At 48.7% G+C, this 16597-nt stretch overlaps 1 protein-coding gene across 12 annotated transcripts in view; it reads right to left on the reverse strand.

Moving 5' to 3' along the window:
* YEATS2 (YEATS domain containing 2) overlaps positions 1-16597 on the reverse strand; it is a 799337-nt gene that overhangs the window by 459559 nt on the left and 323181 nt on the right. For 11 of the 12 annotated variants that reach the window (XR_003858765.1, XM_029617009.1, XM_029617017.1 and 8 more), the window contains one exon: positions 6944-7051. Coding sequence is in view for 11 of the 12 variants with exons in the window: in XM_029617009.1 (XP_029472869.1) it covers positions 6944-7051 (108 nt within the window). In the remaining variant the exon portion in view is untranslated. The remainder of the gene's footprint in view (positions 1-6943; positions 7052-16597) is intronic. The other variant, XM_029617008.1, reaches the window with a different exon arrangement.

The following is a 16597-nucleotide window of genomic DNA, read 5'->3' on the forward strand; positions in this document are numbered from 1 at the left end:
TCAACCCCTTTCCCAGTTGGCGAAAGATCAATTCCCAATCATTTTGAGTAAAAGAGCATTGTAAATCCCGTTCCCAGGCTATCATTTGTTTGGTCCTAATAAAAGGTGAAGAACCCAACAAAGAGTATATTTGGGAGAGCAACTTTATGCCCTGATCAGCTTTCAAGCATAACGTCTCAAAGGCTGATTTGTCCTGGCCAAGAGAAGTGCTCAAAGAGTATGTATGTGCAAAATGTCGCAATTGGATATACGCCAGTATATCCGTCCCAGGTAACTGAAATTGCGTTTGTAAGTCCGTAAAGGGGAGCAGGCTGGAGCCTTTCCATAGGGTCCCCCCACTGCCTTAAACCCTTGCTTTTCCACTTCTGGAAGGTTGGATTAGTAAGCCCAGCTGGGAATTTGTTATTCGCGAACAGGTAAGTGCTCCCGCAGTAATCATCGGGTCCTACCAACAGGTGTTTCTTGATATGCCAGAGGTGCAGAGTGTGTAACATGGAGGGCGGCAAAATCTCCCCTAGCGAGCTACACCAGGTAGCCTTGGGTTGCCAGATAAAGCTGACCAGAGGAACAGACCCCACCAGATGCTGACTAAATAACACCCAAGGTTTAACATTACGCTCCCTATGCCATTCCACCAGCATTTTAAACTTTGCCGCCAAGTAGTAACGATCGAGATTGGGCAATCCCAAACCCCCCTGGCCTCGAAATTGATAAAGAGTGGCACGGGACACCCGCGGCCGCCCCCCTCCCCAAATATACTTCATAAGCCGCTTTTGCCATCTGGCCAACACGCCCTTTGGTATAGCTATCGGTAAAGATTGAAACAAATATAATAGCTTGGGCAGGACCATCATTTTTACTGCAGCTATTCTGCCCAGCCAGGAAATCCGATATCGATTCCATTCCTCCAGATCAATTAGGATTTTAGCCCACAAGGTGTCATAGTTAATGTGAAACAGATTATCTTCTACGCTAAGATGAATACCTAAATATTTAATTTGCCGACGAGCCCATTTAAACTTAAACTGTGAACGCAGTTGGGTAGCCATTGTGGATGGTAGATTAATATCCAGGATCTCAGATTTTTCAAGGTTAATACGGAACCCAGATATCTTACTGAAAGCATCCATGTCCGAGATAAGATTAGGAAGAGAGGACATCAGGTCCGTAAGCAGCAGCATAATATCGTCCGCAAATAAGGACAACTTCGAGGAGTAATCGCCCACTGTCACCCCCTTGATAGTCGCATTCCGACTAATTTGAATAGCCAGAGGCTCAAGAAAAAGAGCGAACAGCAGGAGGGACAGAGGGCAGCCCTGTCGGGTACCACGAGACACCCGAAAAACCTCCGAGTATCCCCCATTAACTTTGACACATGCGCAAGGGCTACCATACAACTGCTGTAACCATCCCAGGAATGGGGGCCCAAACTTCATTTTCTGAGCAGGGCAAAAAGATATGGCCAGTGCACTAGGTCAAACGCTTTTTCAGCGTCCACCGAAAGCGCCAGCGTCGGGATGTCCTGCCGCTTCACCCCCACCCATGTCTAAAATTTTTTGGATGTTATCGCTTGCCTGTCTTCCCGGGATAAAGCCCGCTTGATCTACGTGGACCAAAGATGCAATAAAGCCATTCAGCCTATTAGCTAAGATTTTTGCCAATATCTTAAGATCAACATTGAGCAAGGAGATCGGTCTGTACGAGCCACAGAGTGTAGGATCGCGGCCCGGCTTAGCAATAACCGTGATTCCAGCCATGTTAGCCACCGAAGACAAGGGTACACCCTCCCTTAACGCCTTATAATAACGGGCCAAGACTGGCGCCAAAACAGGGGCGAACACCTGATAGAAGCGATTAGTGTACCCATCCAGGCCTGGTGCCTTGCCAGATTTTAGAGCTTTTATGGTAGCTAAAATTTCTCTCAGAAATATCTTTATCTAAAATGAATTGCTGTGCAGTGGTGAGTTCCGGGATGGGTATGGAATCTAAATAGCGACCAATCATATCCTCATCAATAGTTTCATCAGGGGAATAAAGGTCGGCATAGAATTGTTGGAAACCTTGTCTAATGGCGGTACTATCCATTACTTCTTGCCCCATCCGGGCGTTTCACCTTGAGGATAATGGATTGCGCTTGTCGTTTTTTTAACGCATGAGCTAGCAGCTTCCCCGCCTTGTTGCCCCCTTCAAAATATCTCTGTTGCATTAATTCCAACTGGTGAGCAATAGAGTCCAAATCTATAGATTCTATTTGCTGTTTTATCGCCGCTATCTTAGCATAGGGGACCCGAGAGGAGCCCTGCATCTTGTGGACCCTATCGAGATCCTTAAGCTGACTGAGTAATTGTAATCTCGTACATTCTCTCTGCTTTTTCAAAAAAGCAGCCTGGATATGAATTTGCCCCGAAGGACCACTTTTAAGCATTCCCACACCGTTGTGCCTCTAATATCATCGGTATCATTGGTATCCAAGTAGTCCTGTATGACCTCCTGAACTTGGGAAACAAAATGATCATCTTTTAATAGGGAATCATTAAGCTTCCAATATTTACGGCCCGCATCAACCCCGTGAGTCCGCAACAATTAGCCAAATTGGGGAGGTGGTCAGACCAAGAATGGGCTCGATGTCCGCCGCCACTACCCTAGACACCAACACCCCTTGCTGCATAAAACAGGTCTCGCCTAGAGTAGCAGTCGGGGGTTTGGAATAAAAGGTATAATTGCGAGAGGTCGGACAACGAACCCGCCAAACATCCACTAACCCCTGTGCGGAAATCAGAGACTGCAAAGCCGTACGTGCAGTATTAGATCAGTGTGCTATTAGCAGAAGTATCGTATCTTGGGATTTAAAGTTAAGTTAAAGTCCCCTCCAATTACAATCTGACCCTCCATTTGAGTTGCCAGTGAAGTATGTAAGGAATCATAAAAAAACATCCTTATGTACCTGAGGGCCATATAATGCAAGGAGGGAAAAACACTTCCTGTCCCAATGGCAATTTTACCAAAACGTTCCTGCCCTCCGGGTCAATCAGGGACCCCGTAGTTCAAACGGCAATCCCTATGGATTAAGATTCCCACACCCGCATATTAGTAGCAGGCGTAGCGGCCGCCCAAAACTGATGGGGATATTTAGCTGATTTCATCAGCCCTTGATATTTACTACGCAAGTGGGTCTCTTGTAAATAAACCACGTCCGCCCGCACTCGACCAAAGTTCTTTAAATATAGGCTGCGTTTACGAGGCGTATTAAGGACCCTTAACATTCAGGGACATAAATTTCAAGGTCGCCGCCATCTATGGAATATTCCGACCTCTTGTGATAGCTCGAGCCTCACCCCCTACGGTTACCAAGCAAGGTAGACATGCCAGGAACAACGGCCAGGCTCTCCCAGAAAGAGGGAAGGGCATTAGCAGCGGGCCGCCAAAAAGCACTGCCTCGGGCTTTGGAGTGACTGGTAATTGAAGTCAGAGTAGGAAATCCAATCCCCCCCCTCCCCCCCCCTCCCCCATAGGAAGGAACAAAGTCCTGGGATATCCACACCCCTATCCCAGAAGAAAATGAGGGAGAAAGTATAGTCCACACCCCAGAACTCACCCATCCCACCCCGCTATATAATAAACAAAATTGTCCAGAAATGCAAAACTTGAAAACATAACCTGGGTCTTAATACTTGCTGGGTTACCAGCCGGCTGAAAAGGTCCCATATTTGATCCACTAAAGGACGCTGCCATAGGGGCCTCTCTGTTCTAGCCTGCAAACAGTCTCATATATACGTCCTCAGGCCGGCTCCTCAGAGAAATCCGCGTGTCCGGTGTTGCGCTGCAGGCGTCTGCGCCCCTTTTGCGCTCTTTGCCAGCGTGGCATCATTGCAGGAGCCGGTGCGGTCACCGCGCGCTGCTGGAGATCCTCCGGTGGGAATTTCAACAGTGATGTTATGCTCTTTCAGAACTGCTGCTGCTTCTGCAATCGATGTTACCGGTGCGTCGCTCCCTGCAATTGAAAGGAAACCCCTCCAGGGTACAGCCAACGGTACCTTACATGGGCCGCAATCAGTTTAGAAGTGACACACCGGAAAAGCGAACCTCTTCCGTAAGGTAGCTGCAACCAGATCTGCGTATATACCAATCTCATGTCCCTCCCAGGACCATACACGCTGCTTTCCTTGCAATATTGAAAATTTGCTCCTTTTGCGCGCATATGAGTGGAAAAATACCACCAGGTCACGTGCTCTATTCGCCACCTTGGGGCCGAGGGTCCTGGGAGCTCGATCCAGCCGGACCACTGGCCTAGGCCCTCCCTCCGGGTTATCCCCCATATCCAAAAAATAACAGGCAATGCGCTCCACCGTAGGTGGCAATCAGCATAGTCCTCTGTCTCTGGAACACCACGAATTCGCCAAATTTGATCGCCTACCTGCGATTCTCCAAGTCCTCCAATTTATCAGACAGGGAGCGGGTTGCTACTCGTGCAGTGCCTCGTGGTCGCGGCGTAGGCCGTGCCAGCTCTCCCCCTGGGTGTCCAGACGCACCTCCGCTTCCTCAATGCGGCGTCCCGTTTCAGCCAGTTCCTCTTTAAGATCCGACATCAGAGAGGCTCTCTCAGTTTTATAGTTCTTAAGGTCCTGCCGCAATTCGCAGAACCAATTGCGCATCTCAGCCCGTGTAGGGCACTCACTGTCGCTCTCGCACTGCTCGGCCACGTTGTCACCTGTTTCTGCTATGGCCGCCACCGCCGCCATTTTCGAAGCGCTCGTCCTCCGGTCCTTCGCCTCCCTTTTGATATGGAATATCTTTCTTTTTTAAATCGGCGATTTTCCGTTTTGTAGACATTCAGCGCTGCGCTCCCGGCAGTTTCTTCCGACAAGTTTCTATGTGGTTTGCCCAGGTTATATCACGCTGGAACTAGCGTTATACAGGCTGGTGGGGAAGCGAGCTTCTCAAATTAAGCTCCGTGCATGGAGCGTGACGTCACTTCCTCAGAAGTACTGACATTTGGCAGGACCAGATTGGTCTCTCCCCTCCCTCCCTCCCCTCTGACTGCATACAGTGACTACAGAGTGGCCTGATATTGCTTAAATAGAGCCACTATCTCTCTTACACCTTATTCCCAAAACTCCCTACCATACAGAGCACATCAGCCAGGCAGTTATGAACATTCCCTTGGAGCCCATTTGCTAGTAACCAGTTAAAAGCTTCTTGGCCCCTATACGGACTGTGAAGTCCTAGCCAAAATGTCAAAGGCCTCACATACAGAGCAAATGAGATGTTATCCACCACTCCTCCATAGCCCGCCAAAACTCTGCCCATCTACTGTCTGTCACTTCCATCAAAGGCTTTAGCTTTTGCACACTCGTGGAAATACTGCACCATAAACAACTGGTGGGTCACAATTCGAGTGCTAAGTATGGATCCTTGGAAGACTTTCTTCTCAAACACATCCAATGTCTTTGGATCCTTCCTGGGAGACATGCTAGAATATTCTCAAGAATGCTTCATCTGCTTCAATAACTTCACCATTACAGTGTGGTGTGGTACTGGACAACTCCATACCTCGGAGAGATCTGGACCCAATATTTCAAGTTGATTTTGGAAGCTACCAGAAAGTATGACATAGGCACCTGACAGCCTCATCTGGAGGTCTTTCAGGAATCAATGAACTGGAATGGATGCAGATTCCACAGGAGCCTTCAGGTTTTGAAACTAGCTGGAAATATACTGTACATTTTTGGGTCTTATTCCATTCTCAGGGTGATAGACAACACCTTTGCCAGCTTGACTAGAAATAAACAAGATTTTCTGGGAGGAGGCGTATGCTATCCTAAATTGGAAGAAATCTCTGTGGAGGACCCTAGACAATGCCATGGTCAGATCATCCAGGCAAAACAGGTAGCTAGGTACCAAAAGGATCTTCCATGATAGTAAAGACAAGATGGCCTGGCACCTCTCAGCATAGAGGACAGGTCTGCCCTAGCTAAGTTGTATACAGACAGCAATAACTTCTTCAGCACCAAAGGAAACAGCCCTGGAAAGGATCCCTCACACTACTTAAGTGCTTTTCTCAGCACCTTATACAGTTTCTGAACCACAATCAAACCCGGACCTATGATATATAAAAAGGCAACTGCCACAGAGGGAGGAGGGGAGCTTAAGGAGTGAAGTCCTAGTGCAACCAATGTTTCTTATGGTACCAGGAGTCAGAAGAGTCCTTGCTCCAGTCTGCCCTCGCACAAAGGCTTCTGCAGAGCCTCCCATCTTCCAGGCACAATACTGCTGGCACCCACAGGGACATCCAGACATAACAGGGGCAATTGGAAACATCATGATCCAGCCCAGACAATAATACCAAACCAAGTGAGTGTCTAATGGGCATGCAATATCCATTCCACAGGACTTTAATATGGTGATCGAGCCCTTTCTTACTGGTGAGTACTGTGCTAAATCTTCACTCACTTGAAGCCCCCCCCTTCCCCCGCTACAGGCAGCTTGCCAGAGTGGCACCAGGAATCTCACTGATCTATTCCAAGATGTCCCCACCATGCTACTCTAAGGCCAGCAGGGTTGTCACAATACAGCAGCCCTCCCTCCTCTTTTTCCAGGATCACATGTCACCTCCACATTGTGCCTGAGCCCAGCTGGCACCAGAACAGAAGACAAATTTGACACGCTTGCACCACAAAACTATGCCCGATCATAGTGAGCCAATCTTCTGTGCTACATTTTTTCATGGTGATAACTCTGAAGAACAGAACTGGAACTGCAGTTTTGACAATTATCAGCTCATTTGAAGAAAAGAAAAATGATGATGGCCAGATGTTAACAGAAATACCATACATGGAGTTTATATATAGTACACAGAATCACATTGGTTTATTTATATAATCATTTACAAGTTCTGGCAATGTTCACTCAGAGGCAGAGCACAAAGGAAAAAACAAACACCTACCTTTGTAAATGCTCCTAGTCCTCCTGACACAGGCTTTGGACTTTGTACCTTAGAACGACTTCCAATTGGGCAAAGTGGAGGCATGGCTGCAAACAGCGATTCCTCCTGCTAACACAGAGATGGCATGTAAAATTACATTAAAAATAATAATGCCCACTTTTTTGGTTTTATCTAATTCCTTTGAAATTATAGAACTCTATTGTACTTTACATTATATTTATATTCCTGGGAAAAATTAACAAAGAAGGCACTCTCACAGGGACAAACTGGGTGGACTAAATGGTCCTTATCTGCTGACAACTAAGTTTCTATGTAAAGAAATATCTGAAAAATTTAGAGTATAATTATACAGTTGGCTGGGTTGAAAGAAAACAGGCAATTGAATCCAACATTCTTGTAACAATCTAACCTCTCATTAGATCAGAGGGTCCCCAAATCTGGTTCTTGAAGGCCACAAACCAGTCTGGTTTTCATGATTTCCATAGTGTGTACGCATAAGATGTGTCTGCATGCCTTGCCTCCATTGTATGCAAATATCTCTCTAATGCATATTCACTGCTGAACTCCTGAAAACCAGATACATTTGTGGCCCTTGAGTATCTACATTTGGGGACTTCAGTTCTAGGTGATAATGCAGGAGAAGGTAGAAAGAAAAACAAAATCACTCTGCATTTGCAGTCAGGTCTACAGCAGAGTCAAAACAATTCTTTCTGAACCCTAAACATGGCAATTAACAAGATCCCCAGGATCAGCATTTTGCCCTAAAATCCAGTTACCTCATATCCATTAAAGGAAATTGGTTCTTACCTGCTAATTTTCGTTCCTGAAGTACCACGGATCAGTTCAAACGAGTGGGTTTATGCATCCCTACCAGCAGATGGAGGTAGAGAACAAAACTTTGAGGCACAGCTACATAACAGAGTGTGCCACCTGCAGTCCCCTCAGTATGGACCTGTACCCAAGCCAAAATGTTCACCTTAACAAATCCCAATAAACCTTGGGCAAACACAGACCAAGGTTGGAGCCCCCTACAAACTAGGCCCACTTGATTTAACAAAACATATATCAACTATGTACAGTTTTCATCAATCTGATAAAATCAAATGCCAGCTCAATTAGCTTAGCCATATCCAGAAGTGAAGAAGTCTTTTGTCACAAGGGGAAGAGTCTCTGGACTGATCTGTGGTACTTCAGGACGAAAATTAGCAGGTAAGAACCAAATTTCCCTTTCCTGTTCATACACCAGATCAGTCCAGACGAGTGGGATGTACCCAAGCCCCTCTATTCTGGACGGGAATCTGAAAGACCCACGCGCAATACACTCTCCCCAAACATCGCTCCCTCTGGAGCGTGCACATCTAAACGGTAATGTTTGGTGAAAGTGTGAAGAGAAGACCACGTAGCTGCACGACAGATCTCCTGCAGAGAAAGCAGCTGACACTCTGCCCACGAGGTCGTCTGTGCCCTAGTGGAATGCGCTCACAACCCCTCTGGCACCGGCCAGCCCTTGCAGATGTAAGCTGAAGCTATCATCTCTTTTAATCAGTGAGCAATTATTTCCTGGAAACCTTATTTCCCTTCTTTGCTCCACTGAACAGGACAAACAGATGACCCAATCTCCGAAATGGATTAGTCACCTTGAGATATCACAAAAGAATTCGACGCACATCTAATAAGTGAAGTTCCCTAGCCATCAAAGAATCGACTGTCAAGTTCAAAAAGGCTGGAAGCTCGACCACCTGATTAAGGTGAAAAGTGGACACTACCTTTGGCAAAAAGGAAAGAACCATGCGTAAAAAGACCTCATCATCTGAAAAACGGAGGAAAGGGTCCCTACACAACAACACTTGCAGCTCAGAAATTTGCCTAGCTGATCAGATGGCCACCAGAAAAACAGTCTTCAGGGTTAAATCCTTCAAAGATGCCCTTTGCATTGGTTCAAAAGGGGACCCATACAGCACTCGAAAAACCAAATTCAAATTCCATGCCGGACAGATCTTCCGCACTGGAGGACACAGATGCTTCGCCCCTCTCAGGAAACGAGCCACATCCGGATGAGACACCAGCGGTCTTCCCTGAATCGTGGCACGCAGCGAACCAAAAGCTGCTACCTGGATCTGAAGGGAATTATATGCTAACCCCTTAGATAACTCGCACTGCAGAAAGTCCAAGATCTGCAGGATGTCCACCTCTAAGGGCTGCACTCTATTCAGCAAACACCAGGATTTGAATACTCTCCACACCTGGACATAAGCCATTGAAGAGGAAGGCTTCCTCTCCTGAAGCAAAGTTGATATCGCCGGCTCCGAATATCCCTTCAAACAGAGCCGCCCGGTCAGAAAATACAGGTCCCTGACAAAGTAACCCTGAGAGATAAGCCAAATGAACGGGTGCATCTACTGCCAGACCAGAAGATCCGCAAACAATGCGGCCACTGGGGCACCACCAGAATCACTCTGCCTGGATGAACTTCGATGTGCCACAGCACCCGTCCTACGAGCAGCCACAGAGGAAACATGTACAGCAAGAGGTGTGTCGGCCACAGTTGAACGAGAGCATCGATATCCACCGATCTGACCTCTCAGACTGAAAAAGCAATACGTTTTCACATTTGCCGGTGTCGCCATGAGGTCTATCACTGGTTTGCCCCACCTTGCTTGCAGCAAGGCGAAGGCTTCCGCTGACAACTCCCACGCCCCCAGATCTAGACGCTGACTGCTGAGGAAGTCTGCTTGCATGATGTCCACTCCAGCCACATGAGAAGCAGCTAGTCTCTCCAGATGTTTCTCTGCCCACATGAACAGCTCCTGTGCCTCCAGCGCTATTAGACGACTCTTCGTACCGCCCTGACGATTGATGTGCGCTACTGTTGTCACATTCTCCAAAAATACTTGCACTGATTTGCCCTGGAGAAGTGGAAGAAACGCCAACAAGGCGTGGCGCACTGCCCTGTTTTCCAGTCGACTGATCGACCAAGCCACCTTCTTTCGCAACCACTGATCCTGGGCAGATTTCCCTTGACAAATTGCCCTCCATCGAGACAGGCTGGCATCCGTGGTTACCAGTACCCGGTCGGGTATTTCTAGATCCATTCCCTTCCCCAGATTGTGCCGTGACAGCCACCATGAGAGACTGGACCTTGCATCTTCTGGCATTGTTAAAGGAAGCTGAAATTCCTCTGACAGAAGATTCCATCAGGAAATCCCATGGCACTAAATCCAGCGGTTCCTCTGGTAGCAGTGCTGTAGTGGAGAGAACTGAGAAAATGATTACAATAGAAGATTCACAGAGTCCCAAATATGGAGAAAGCAAATGTTGCTGACCTGTAACAGGTGTTCTCACAGGACAGCAGGATGTTAGTCCTCACATATGGGTGACATCACAGGATGGAGCCCAATCACGGAACACTTTGACTGGCACCTACTGGGCATGCCCAGCATGGCACTAAGCCTGCAGCCGGCAGGGGTCCCCCTTCAGTCTTGCATTAGGAAGTGCCAAAAAAATGAAATAATAAAATGTAACGAACCCAACACCGCGGGGGTGGCGGGCGGGTTCTTGAGGACTAACATCCTGCTGTCCTGTGAGAACACCTGTTACAGGTAAGCAACATTTGCTTTCTCACAGGACAAGCCTGATGGTAGTCCTCACATATGGGTGAGTACGGAGCTGAGAATGTCAGAGTATGCACCAAATGTACCCAAAGACGTGCAACAGGCACAACAACTGGGGTGGAATTTGGCAGAGGGCATCTTGAACCTTAACGGGCAGGCGGAAGGGTGTTGGTACATCAAGTTGCAAAAATGATGCACAAGACAGATTGGCCGAAGATGGAATCTTGTCTTCCAGCCTTGTCCAAACAATAGTGGGCTGTGAAGGTATGGAGAGAAATCCAGGTAGCAGCCCTACAAATATCAGGAAGCGGCACCGAGCGTAGGTGCGCTACTGAAGTTGCCATGGCCCCAACAGAGTGTGCTTTAACACAGTCTTGAAGTGGAATGCCTGCTTGCTGATAGCAAAAGGATATGCAATCCGCTAACCAGGAGCAGAGAGTCTGCTTACCCACAGGCTGCCCCAGTTTGATGGAATGGAAAGAGACAAACAATTGAGTGCTTTTCCTATGGGCTGCTGTACGGTCTAGATAGAACGCTAGTGCCCATTTACAGTCAAGGTTATGCAGAGCCTGTTCTCCTGAATTGGAATGTGGCCTAGGAAAGAAGATGGGTAGTATAATGGATTAATATGAAACTCCGATACTAACTTAGGCAAGAACTTAGGGTGAGTGCGGGGTACTGCCCGGTCGTGCAGAAGTTTAGTGTAAGTCGGATAGGTAACTAGGGCCTGTAACTCACTAACTCTGTGAGCGGATGTGATTGCCAAAAGAAAAATCACTTTCCATGTTAGATAACGAAGATCACAGGATTGGAGAGGCTTGAATGGTGGTTTCATGAGCCGTCCCAAAACCAGATTGAGGTCCCAAGAAGGGGCCAGAGGGTGCAGTGGAGGCTTGAGGTGGAGCAAGCCGTTCAGAAATCGTGTTACAAGGGGTTGTACTGAAATAGGATCATCCCTGACACCTCTATGAAAGGCAGCTACCACACTGACATGCATCCTGATGGAGGAAGTTTTAAGACCTGATTCTGACAAGTGCCAGAGATAGTCCAGAAACTTCGTGGTGGAACCATGATTTAAACCTGTTCCATTTGTAAAAATAAGATTTTCTCATGGAAGGCTTCTGTGAAGCAATCAGGACATGGGAAACAGGCTCCGAAAGGTTGAGTGGCTGAAGAATTAACCTATCAACATTCAGGCAGTCAGGGACAAGGCCTGAAGATTCGGGTGGCGTAGGCACCCATCGTTCTGAAAGATCAGAAGCGGGTCCTTCCCAAGGGAATGTGCCTGCGAATAGAGAGGTCCTGAAGGATCAGAAACCACACTTGGCATGGCCAAAGAAGTGCTATCAGGATCATGGTTCCCTTTTCCTGACGTAGCTTCATGAGAGTCTTTGAGACAAGCGGAAGTGGAGGGAATGCATAAAGGAGACCGGTTGCCCATGAACGGGAGAACACATCTCTTGGCTGCGAGTGTTGGCTGCGAGTCAGAGAGCAAATGTTCTCTACTTTGCGGTTTTGAGGAGACTCAAAGAGGTCCATGTGTGGGTAACCCCAACGTTGGAATATTGAGTCCGTTACTGTGGGGTCAAGGGACCACTCGTGTGGTTGAAAGGCGCGACTCAGCTTGTCCGCCAACACATTGTCCACTCCCAGCAAGTAGGTGGTCCTGAGGTACATTGAGTGGGAGAGGGCCTCCGCCCATATCTGTGCCACTTCCTGACACAGTAGGTAGGAGCCCATCCTCCCTGTTTGTTGATGTACCACATGGCCACCTGGTTGTTTGTCTGAATTAGGATGACTTGGTTGGACAGGCAATCTCAAAATACCCTGAGAGCATATCTGATTGCTCGTAGCTCCAGGAAATTGATTTGGTGTTTGGCTTCCTCTGGAGACCAAGCTCCTTGGGTCTGCAAATTGGCGACATGTGCTCCCCAGCCGAGGTTGGAAGCATCGGTGGTGAGAATTATTTGAGGGTCTGGAGTCTGGAAGGGTAGGCCTTAGAAGAGATTGATCTGATTTTTCCACCAGGCTAGAGACTGACGAAGTGGGTTGGCGATGTGGACAATGGTAGATAGTAGTTGGACGGATTGAGTCCTTTGTGACCTTAAAGTCCACTGCATGACTCTCATGGCCAAGCAGGCCATTGGGGTAACCTGTACTGAGGACGCCATGTGTCCCAGCAGGATGAGGAAGTGGCATGCAGTCGAGCGGTGCTGAGACTGTAGCTGGTGTGCGAGAGAAATGAGAATGAGAGCTCGCTGTCAAGGCAGGAATGCCTTTGCTTGAAAGGTGTCCAAGTCTGCCCCTATGAAGGACAAAGTTTGAGATGGGACTAAACAGGATTTCGCGTAGACGAGAAATCCTAGCGAGATCAGAGTGTGTAAGGTGTGATGTAGGAATGACAGAGCAGCTTGCTGGGTGGGAGCCCTGATCAGCCAATCGTCGAGATAGGGGTAGATGTGGACACCTTGAGTCCTGAGGAAGGCTGCTACTACTACGAGGCACTTGAAGACTTGTGCTGCAGATGCCAGACGGAATGGTAGCACTCGGTACTGATAGTGCTTGGGGCCTACCAGAAACCTCAGAAATCTGTGATGAGGTGGAGTTATCGCAATGTGTGTGTACGCGTCCTGGAGGTCTAGAGAGCAGAGCCAGTCTCCTCTTTGCAGAAGAAGGAGGGAACCCAAGGTTACCATCTTGAACTTCTCTCGTTGGAGGTACTTATTGAGGGCACGTAGGTCCAGAATTGGACGAACGCCTCCTGATTTTTTGGGGATTAGAAAGTACCGGGAATAGAATCCTAGGCCCTGTTGGGAATAGGGCACTGGTTCTATTGCTCTGGACTGGAGGAGGAGAGAGACCTCCTGTTCCAGGAGTGATGAGTGGTCGGATGTTCCCCACGTCAGCCAAGGTGGGGAATCCGGTGGGATGGAGAGAAAGTTCAGATGATAGCCTTGAGAGATTATGGCCAGGACCCACTGGTCTGAGGTGATCGCGTGCCACATGCTGTTGAAATGGCACAATCGACCTCCTACTGGTATCTGTGGCAGTGAAAGCTGGCTGCTGCTCTCTATGCAGGAGTCAAAAACCGGAAGCAGGGCCTGGCTGAGGAGCTGCTTGTGGTTTTTGTTTCCGAGGTTGACAAGACTTGGCCTTCTGGAAAGGTCTCGTGGAATGACTTCTAGACTGTGGTGGATAGGACTTCTTTGGACGGAAGAACGACTTTTTAGTGTTCTTCCCGAATGGCTGTTTGGAAGAATACTCAGAAAGCATCAGAGAAAGTTGACAAAGGGTCTCATGATGCTCCTTGAGTTCTGCCACCGTCTACTGGATCTGTTCGTCAAACAGATTGTCTCCTATGCAAGGCAGATCAGACAATCTGTCTTTTACTTCAGGGCGCAAGTGCGAAGATTTAAGCCAGTCCCATCTTCTTGCAGAAATAGCAGCTGCAGATATCTTCGACACCACTTTCAGGGTATCGTAAGAGGACCTTATTTCATGCTTCAAACCCCCTGTGAACCAGGGTTTGTAGCTGTTCCTGGAATTGCTGAGGCAAGGACTCTGCAAAGTCCTGTATCTGCTTGAATAAGACCCTGTTATACTGGGTCATATACAGCTTTGTAAGAGGCGATCCAAGAGATGAGCATTGATCCCTGGAAGACACGCCGGCCAATGGCATCCAGGAATTTCTGCTCCTTACCCGGGGGGGAGGAAGAGTGGGGTTTGAGCGTCGTGCCCTGTTTTGGGCAGATTCAACAACCACAGATTGGTGATCGAGCTGAGCTTTCTAGAACCCTGGGGTTGATTGGACCAAGTAAGTGGTATCTGCCTTTCGGTTGACTGGAGCTACCGAACCAGGGTGTTCCCACTTTTTTGAGAAGATCCAAAAGAACCTGATGAATGGGAATGGAGGTTATTTCCTTGGGAGCATCCAGGAATTGTAACAGCTCCATCATTTGGTGCCTGTCATCTTGCTCAGTCTGTAATTGGAAAGGAACCAATTCAGACATCTCCTTCACAAAATTATGAAGGACAAGTCCTCTGGAGGAGAACACTTCCTGCTTTCACAGTAGGAGAAGGTGGCAATGGTAAATCATCGGTGTCTGGAGATGAATCGTCAGTCCAGGTGTCATAGGGATCAGCACCTGTCCCTCTAGGAACCTGAGAAGGACGGGACGATGGTATTCCCGAAGGTCCCGGTCTAGGCTCTGAAGGCATCGAGGGAAGTACTGGAGGCACCGATGAAGGCATCGAAGGCATCGATGGCCGCATCGGCATCGATGGCTGAGGCATTGGCAGGACTCCCGATGGAGGCAGACGGAACGGTGTTTCTCCTCCCGATGAAAGAGTAAGTGGAGAAGGAACTGGAGCCATCGGTGATCCGGGATCAACTGGTGGAAAGGCGGCTATAAGCGCTTCCATCTACGAAAGCAGCGATGCCAATGCTGCCGGAATGGGATCAGTGGTCAGTTCTGCAACCGGGCCCGGTTTCGGCATCGGGGGAACTTGGAATCTGTGCACCGCCTTATCGATGGCCTCCTGAACCATCCGGTCCAGTTCTTCACGGAGACCTGGAGCAATCAGCCCCGGCTCCAGAAGGGGAGAATGTGGCAGAGGCATAGCCGGAGGGACCACCGTTAAAGGCAGAGTCGCAGCTCCCGATACCCGTCCGGGTGAGGGTTGCCTCGGTGACCCGGTGCCAGAAAGGGTCGATGCCTTTTCTGGACGGGGTTTCTTCGATGGCAGCTCAGACGATGGCCAAGTTGATGACTTTCCTTCATCGATGGTCTGAGACTTCCGGTGTCGATGCTGATGTTTCTCTCTACAATCCCCTCTATCCTGAGGGGGAGTAGAAGTAGTCAATGGCTGGGAAGTTGTCGATGCCGGCCGGCGTGAAGTGGACGGTGCTGGTTCAGAGGACGTCGATGCAATAGACGGCATCGGAGTTTGGGAACGGAAGAGAAGTTCCATTTTCTCCATTCTGGCTTTGCGACCTTTTGGTGTCATTAAGGCACATTTGGTGCAAGTCAGGACATCATGCTCGCACCCGAGGCACATTACACAGACTTTATGAGGGCCTGTTATGGACATGGTGTGAGTACAGTCAGGGCACCGACGGAACCCCGATGCCATGGCCTTTGAAAAATTGAGCCGAGGTGCGGTCAACGGCCAGTAGGACACAAGGGCCAAACTCAATGGGAATCAACCAAAACGGGTAAGAGACTTACTGGAGTACCGCGGAAACAAAAATTGGAAACGGGGACCCTGTAGGGTATGAAAGTTTTTAGTAATTCCATGAGGAAAATTCCTGTCAGCAATCTCTGTGGAGCTCCTTAACCCCGTGTGGCTACTGCTGCGCGGAAAAAAGAAGACTGAAGTGGGAACCCTGCAGGCTGCAATTTTAATGCCATGCTGGGCATGCCCAGTAGGTGCCAGTCAAAGTTCTAGAAACTTTGACAAACGTGTTCCGTGATTGGGCTCCATCCTGTGATGTCACCCATATGTGAGGACTACCATCCTGCTTGCCCTGAGAGAAGCCCCAAGATAGGGAGAGCTGGCACTCAAGGAGCGAGTACCAGATCCCTGGGAGCAGAGAGACTCGTTGGCAAAGTACTCACACAGCGGTTCCATGTAGGAGATAGCAATGGCACTGGAACGGAGGCGGGCCCTCGAGGAGCAAGTACCTGGTTCCAGGGAGACAGCTCTGAGGAGTGGATGATAGTAGTACTCACTGATGGTGTCTGTAGCGAATTCTTCCAAGTAGAAGAGGAGATAGATGCAGGCAGCAGGTCAGAGAACATGGGCCCTCAAGGAGCGAGTACCGATTACCTGATAGCGACCTGAAAGAAGCAAAAGAGGCCCCCGAGGAGCAGGTACCCCGTTAGCAGAAAGAGTCCAATGAAGTTGGAAAGGCAGAGTAGCTGGGTATGGAGAGCGAATCCCATCCATAAGAATTCCCCTTGCTAACTCAACGGCTAGCAATAAACTGTAGGCTTAAATATCCGGGCAGCGTGACATCATCACAGGGGGACGCCCCTGAGGA

This window comes from Rhinatrema bivittatum, chromosome 9 (genome assembly GCF_901001135.1).
Source record: "Rhinatrema bivittatum chromosome 9, aRhiBiv1.1, whole genome shotgun sequence".
In the NCBI taxonomy this organism is placed as follows: Eukaryota; Metazoa; Chordata; class Amphibia; order Gymnophiona; family Rhinatrematidae; genus Rhinatrema; species Rhinatrema bivittatum.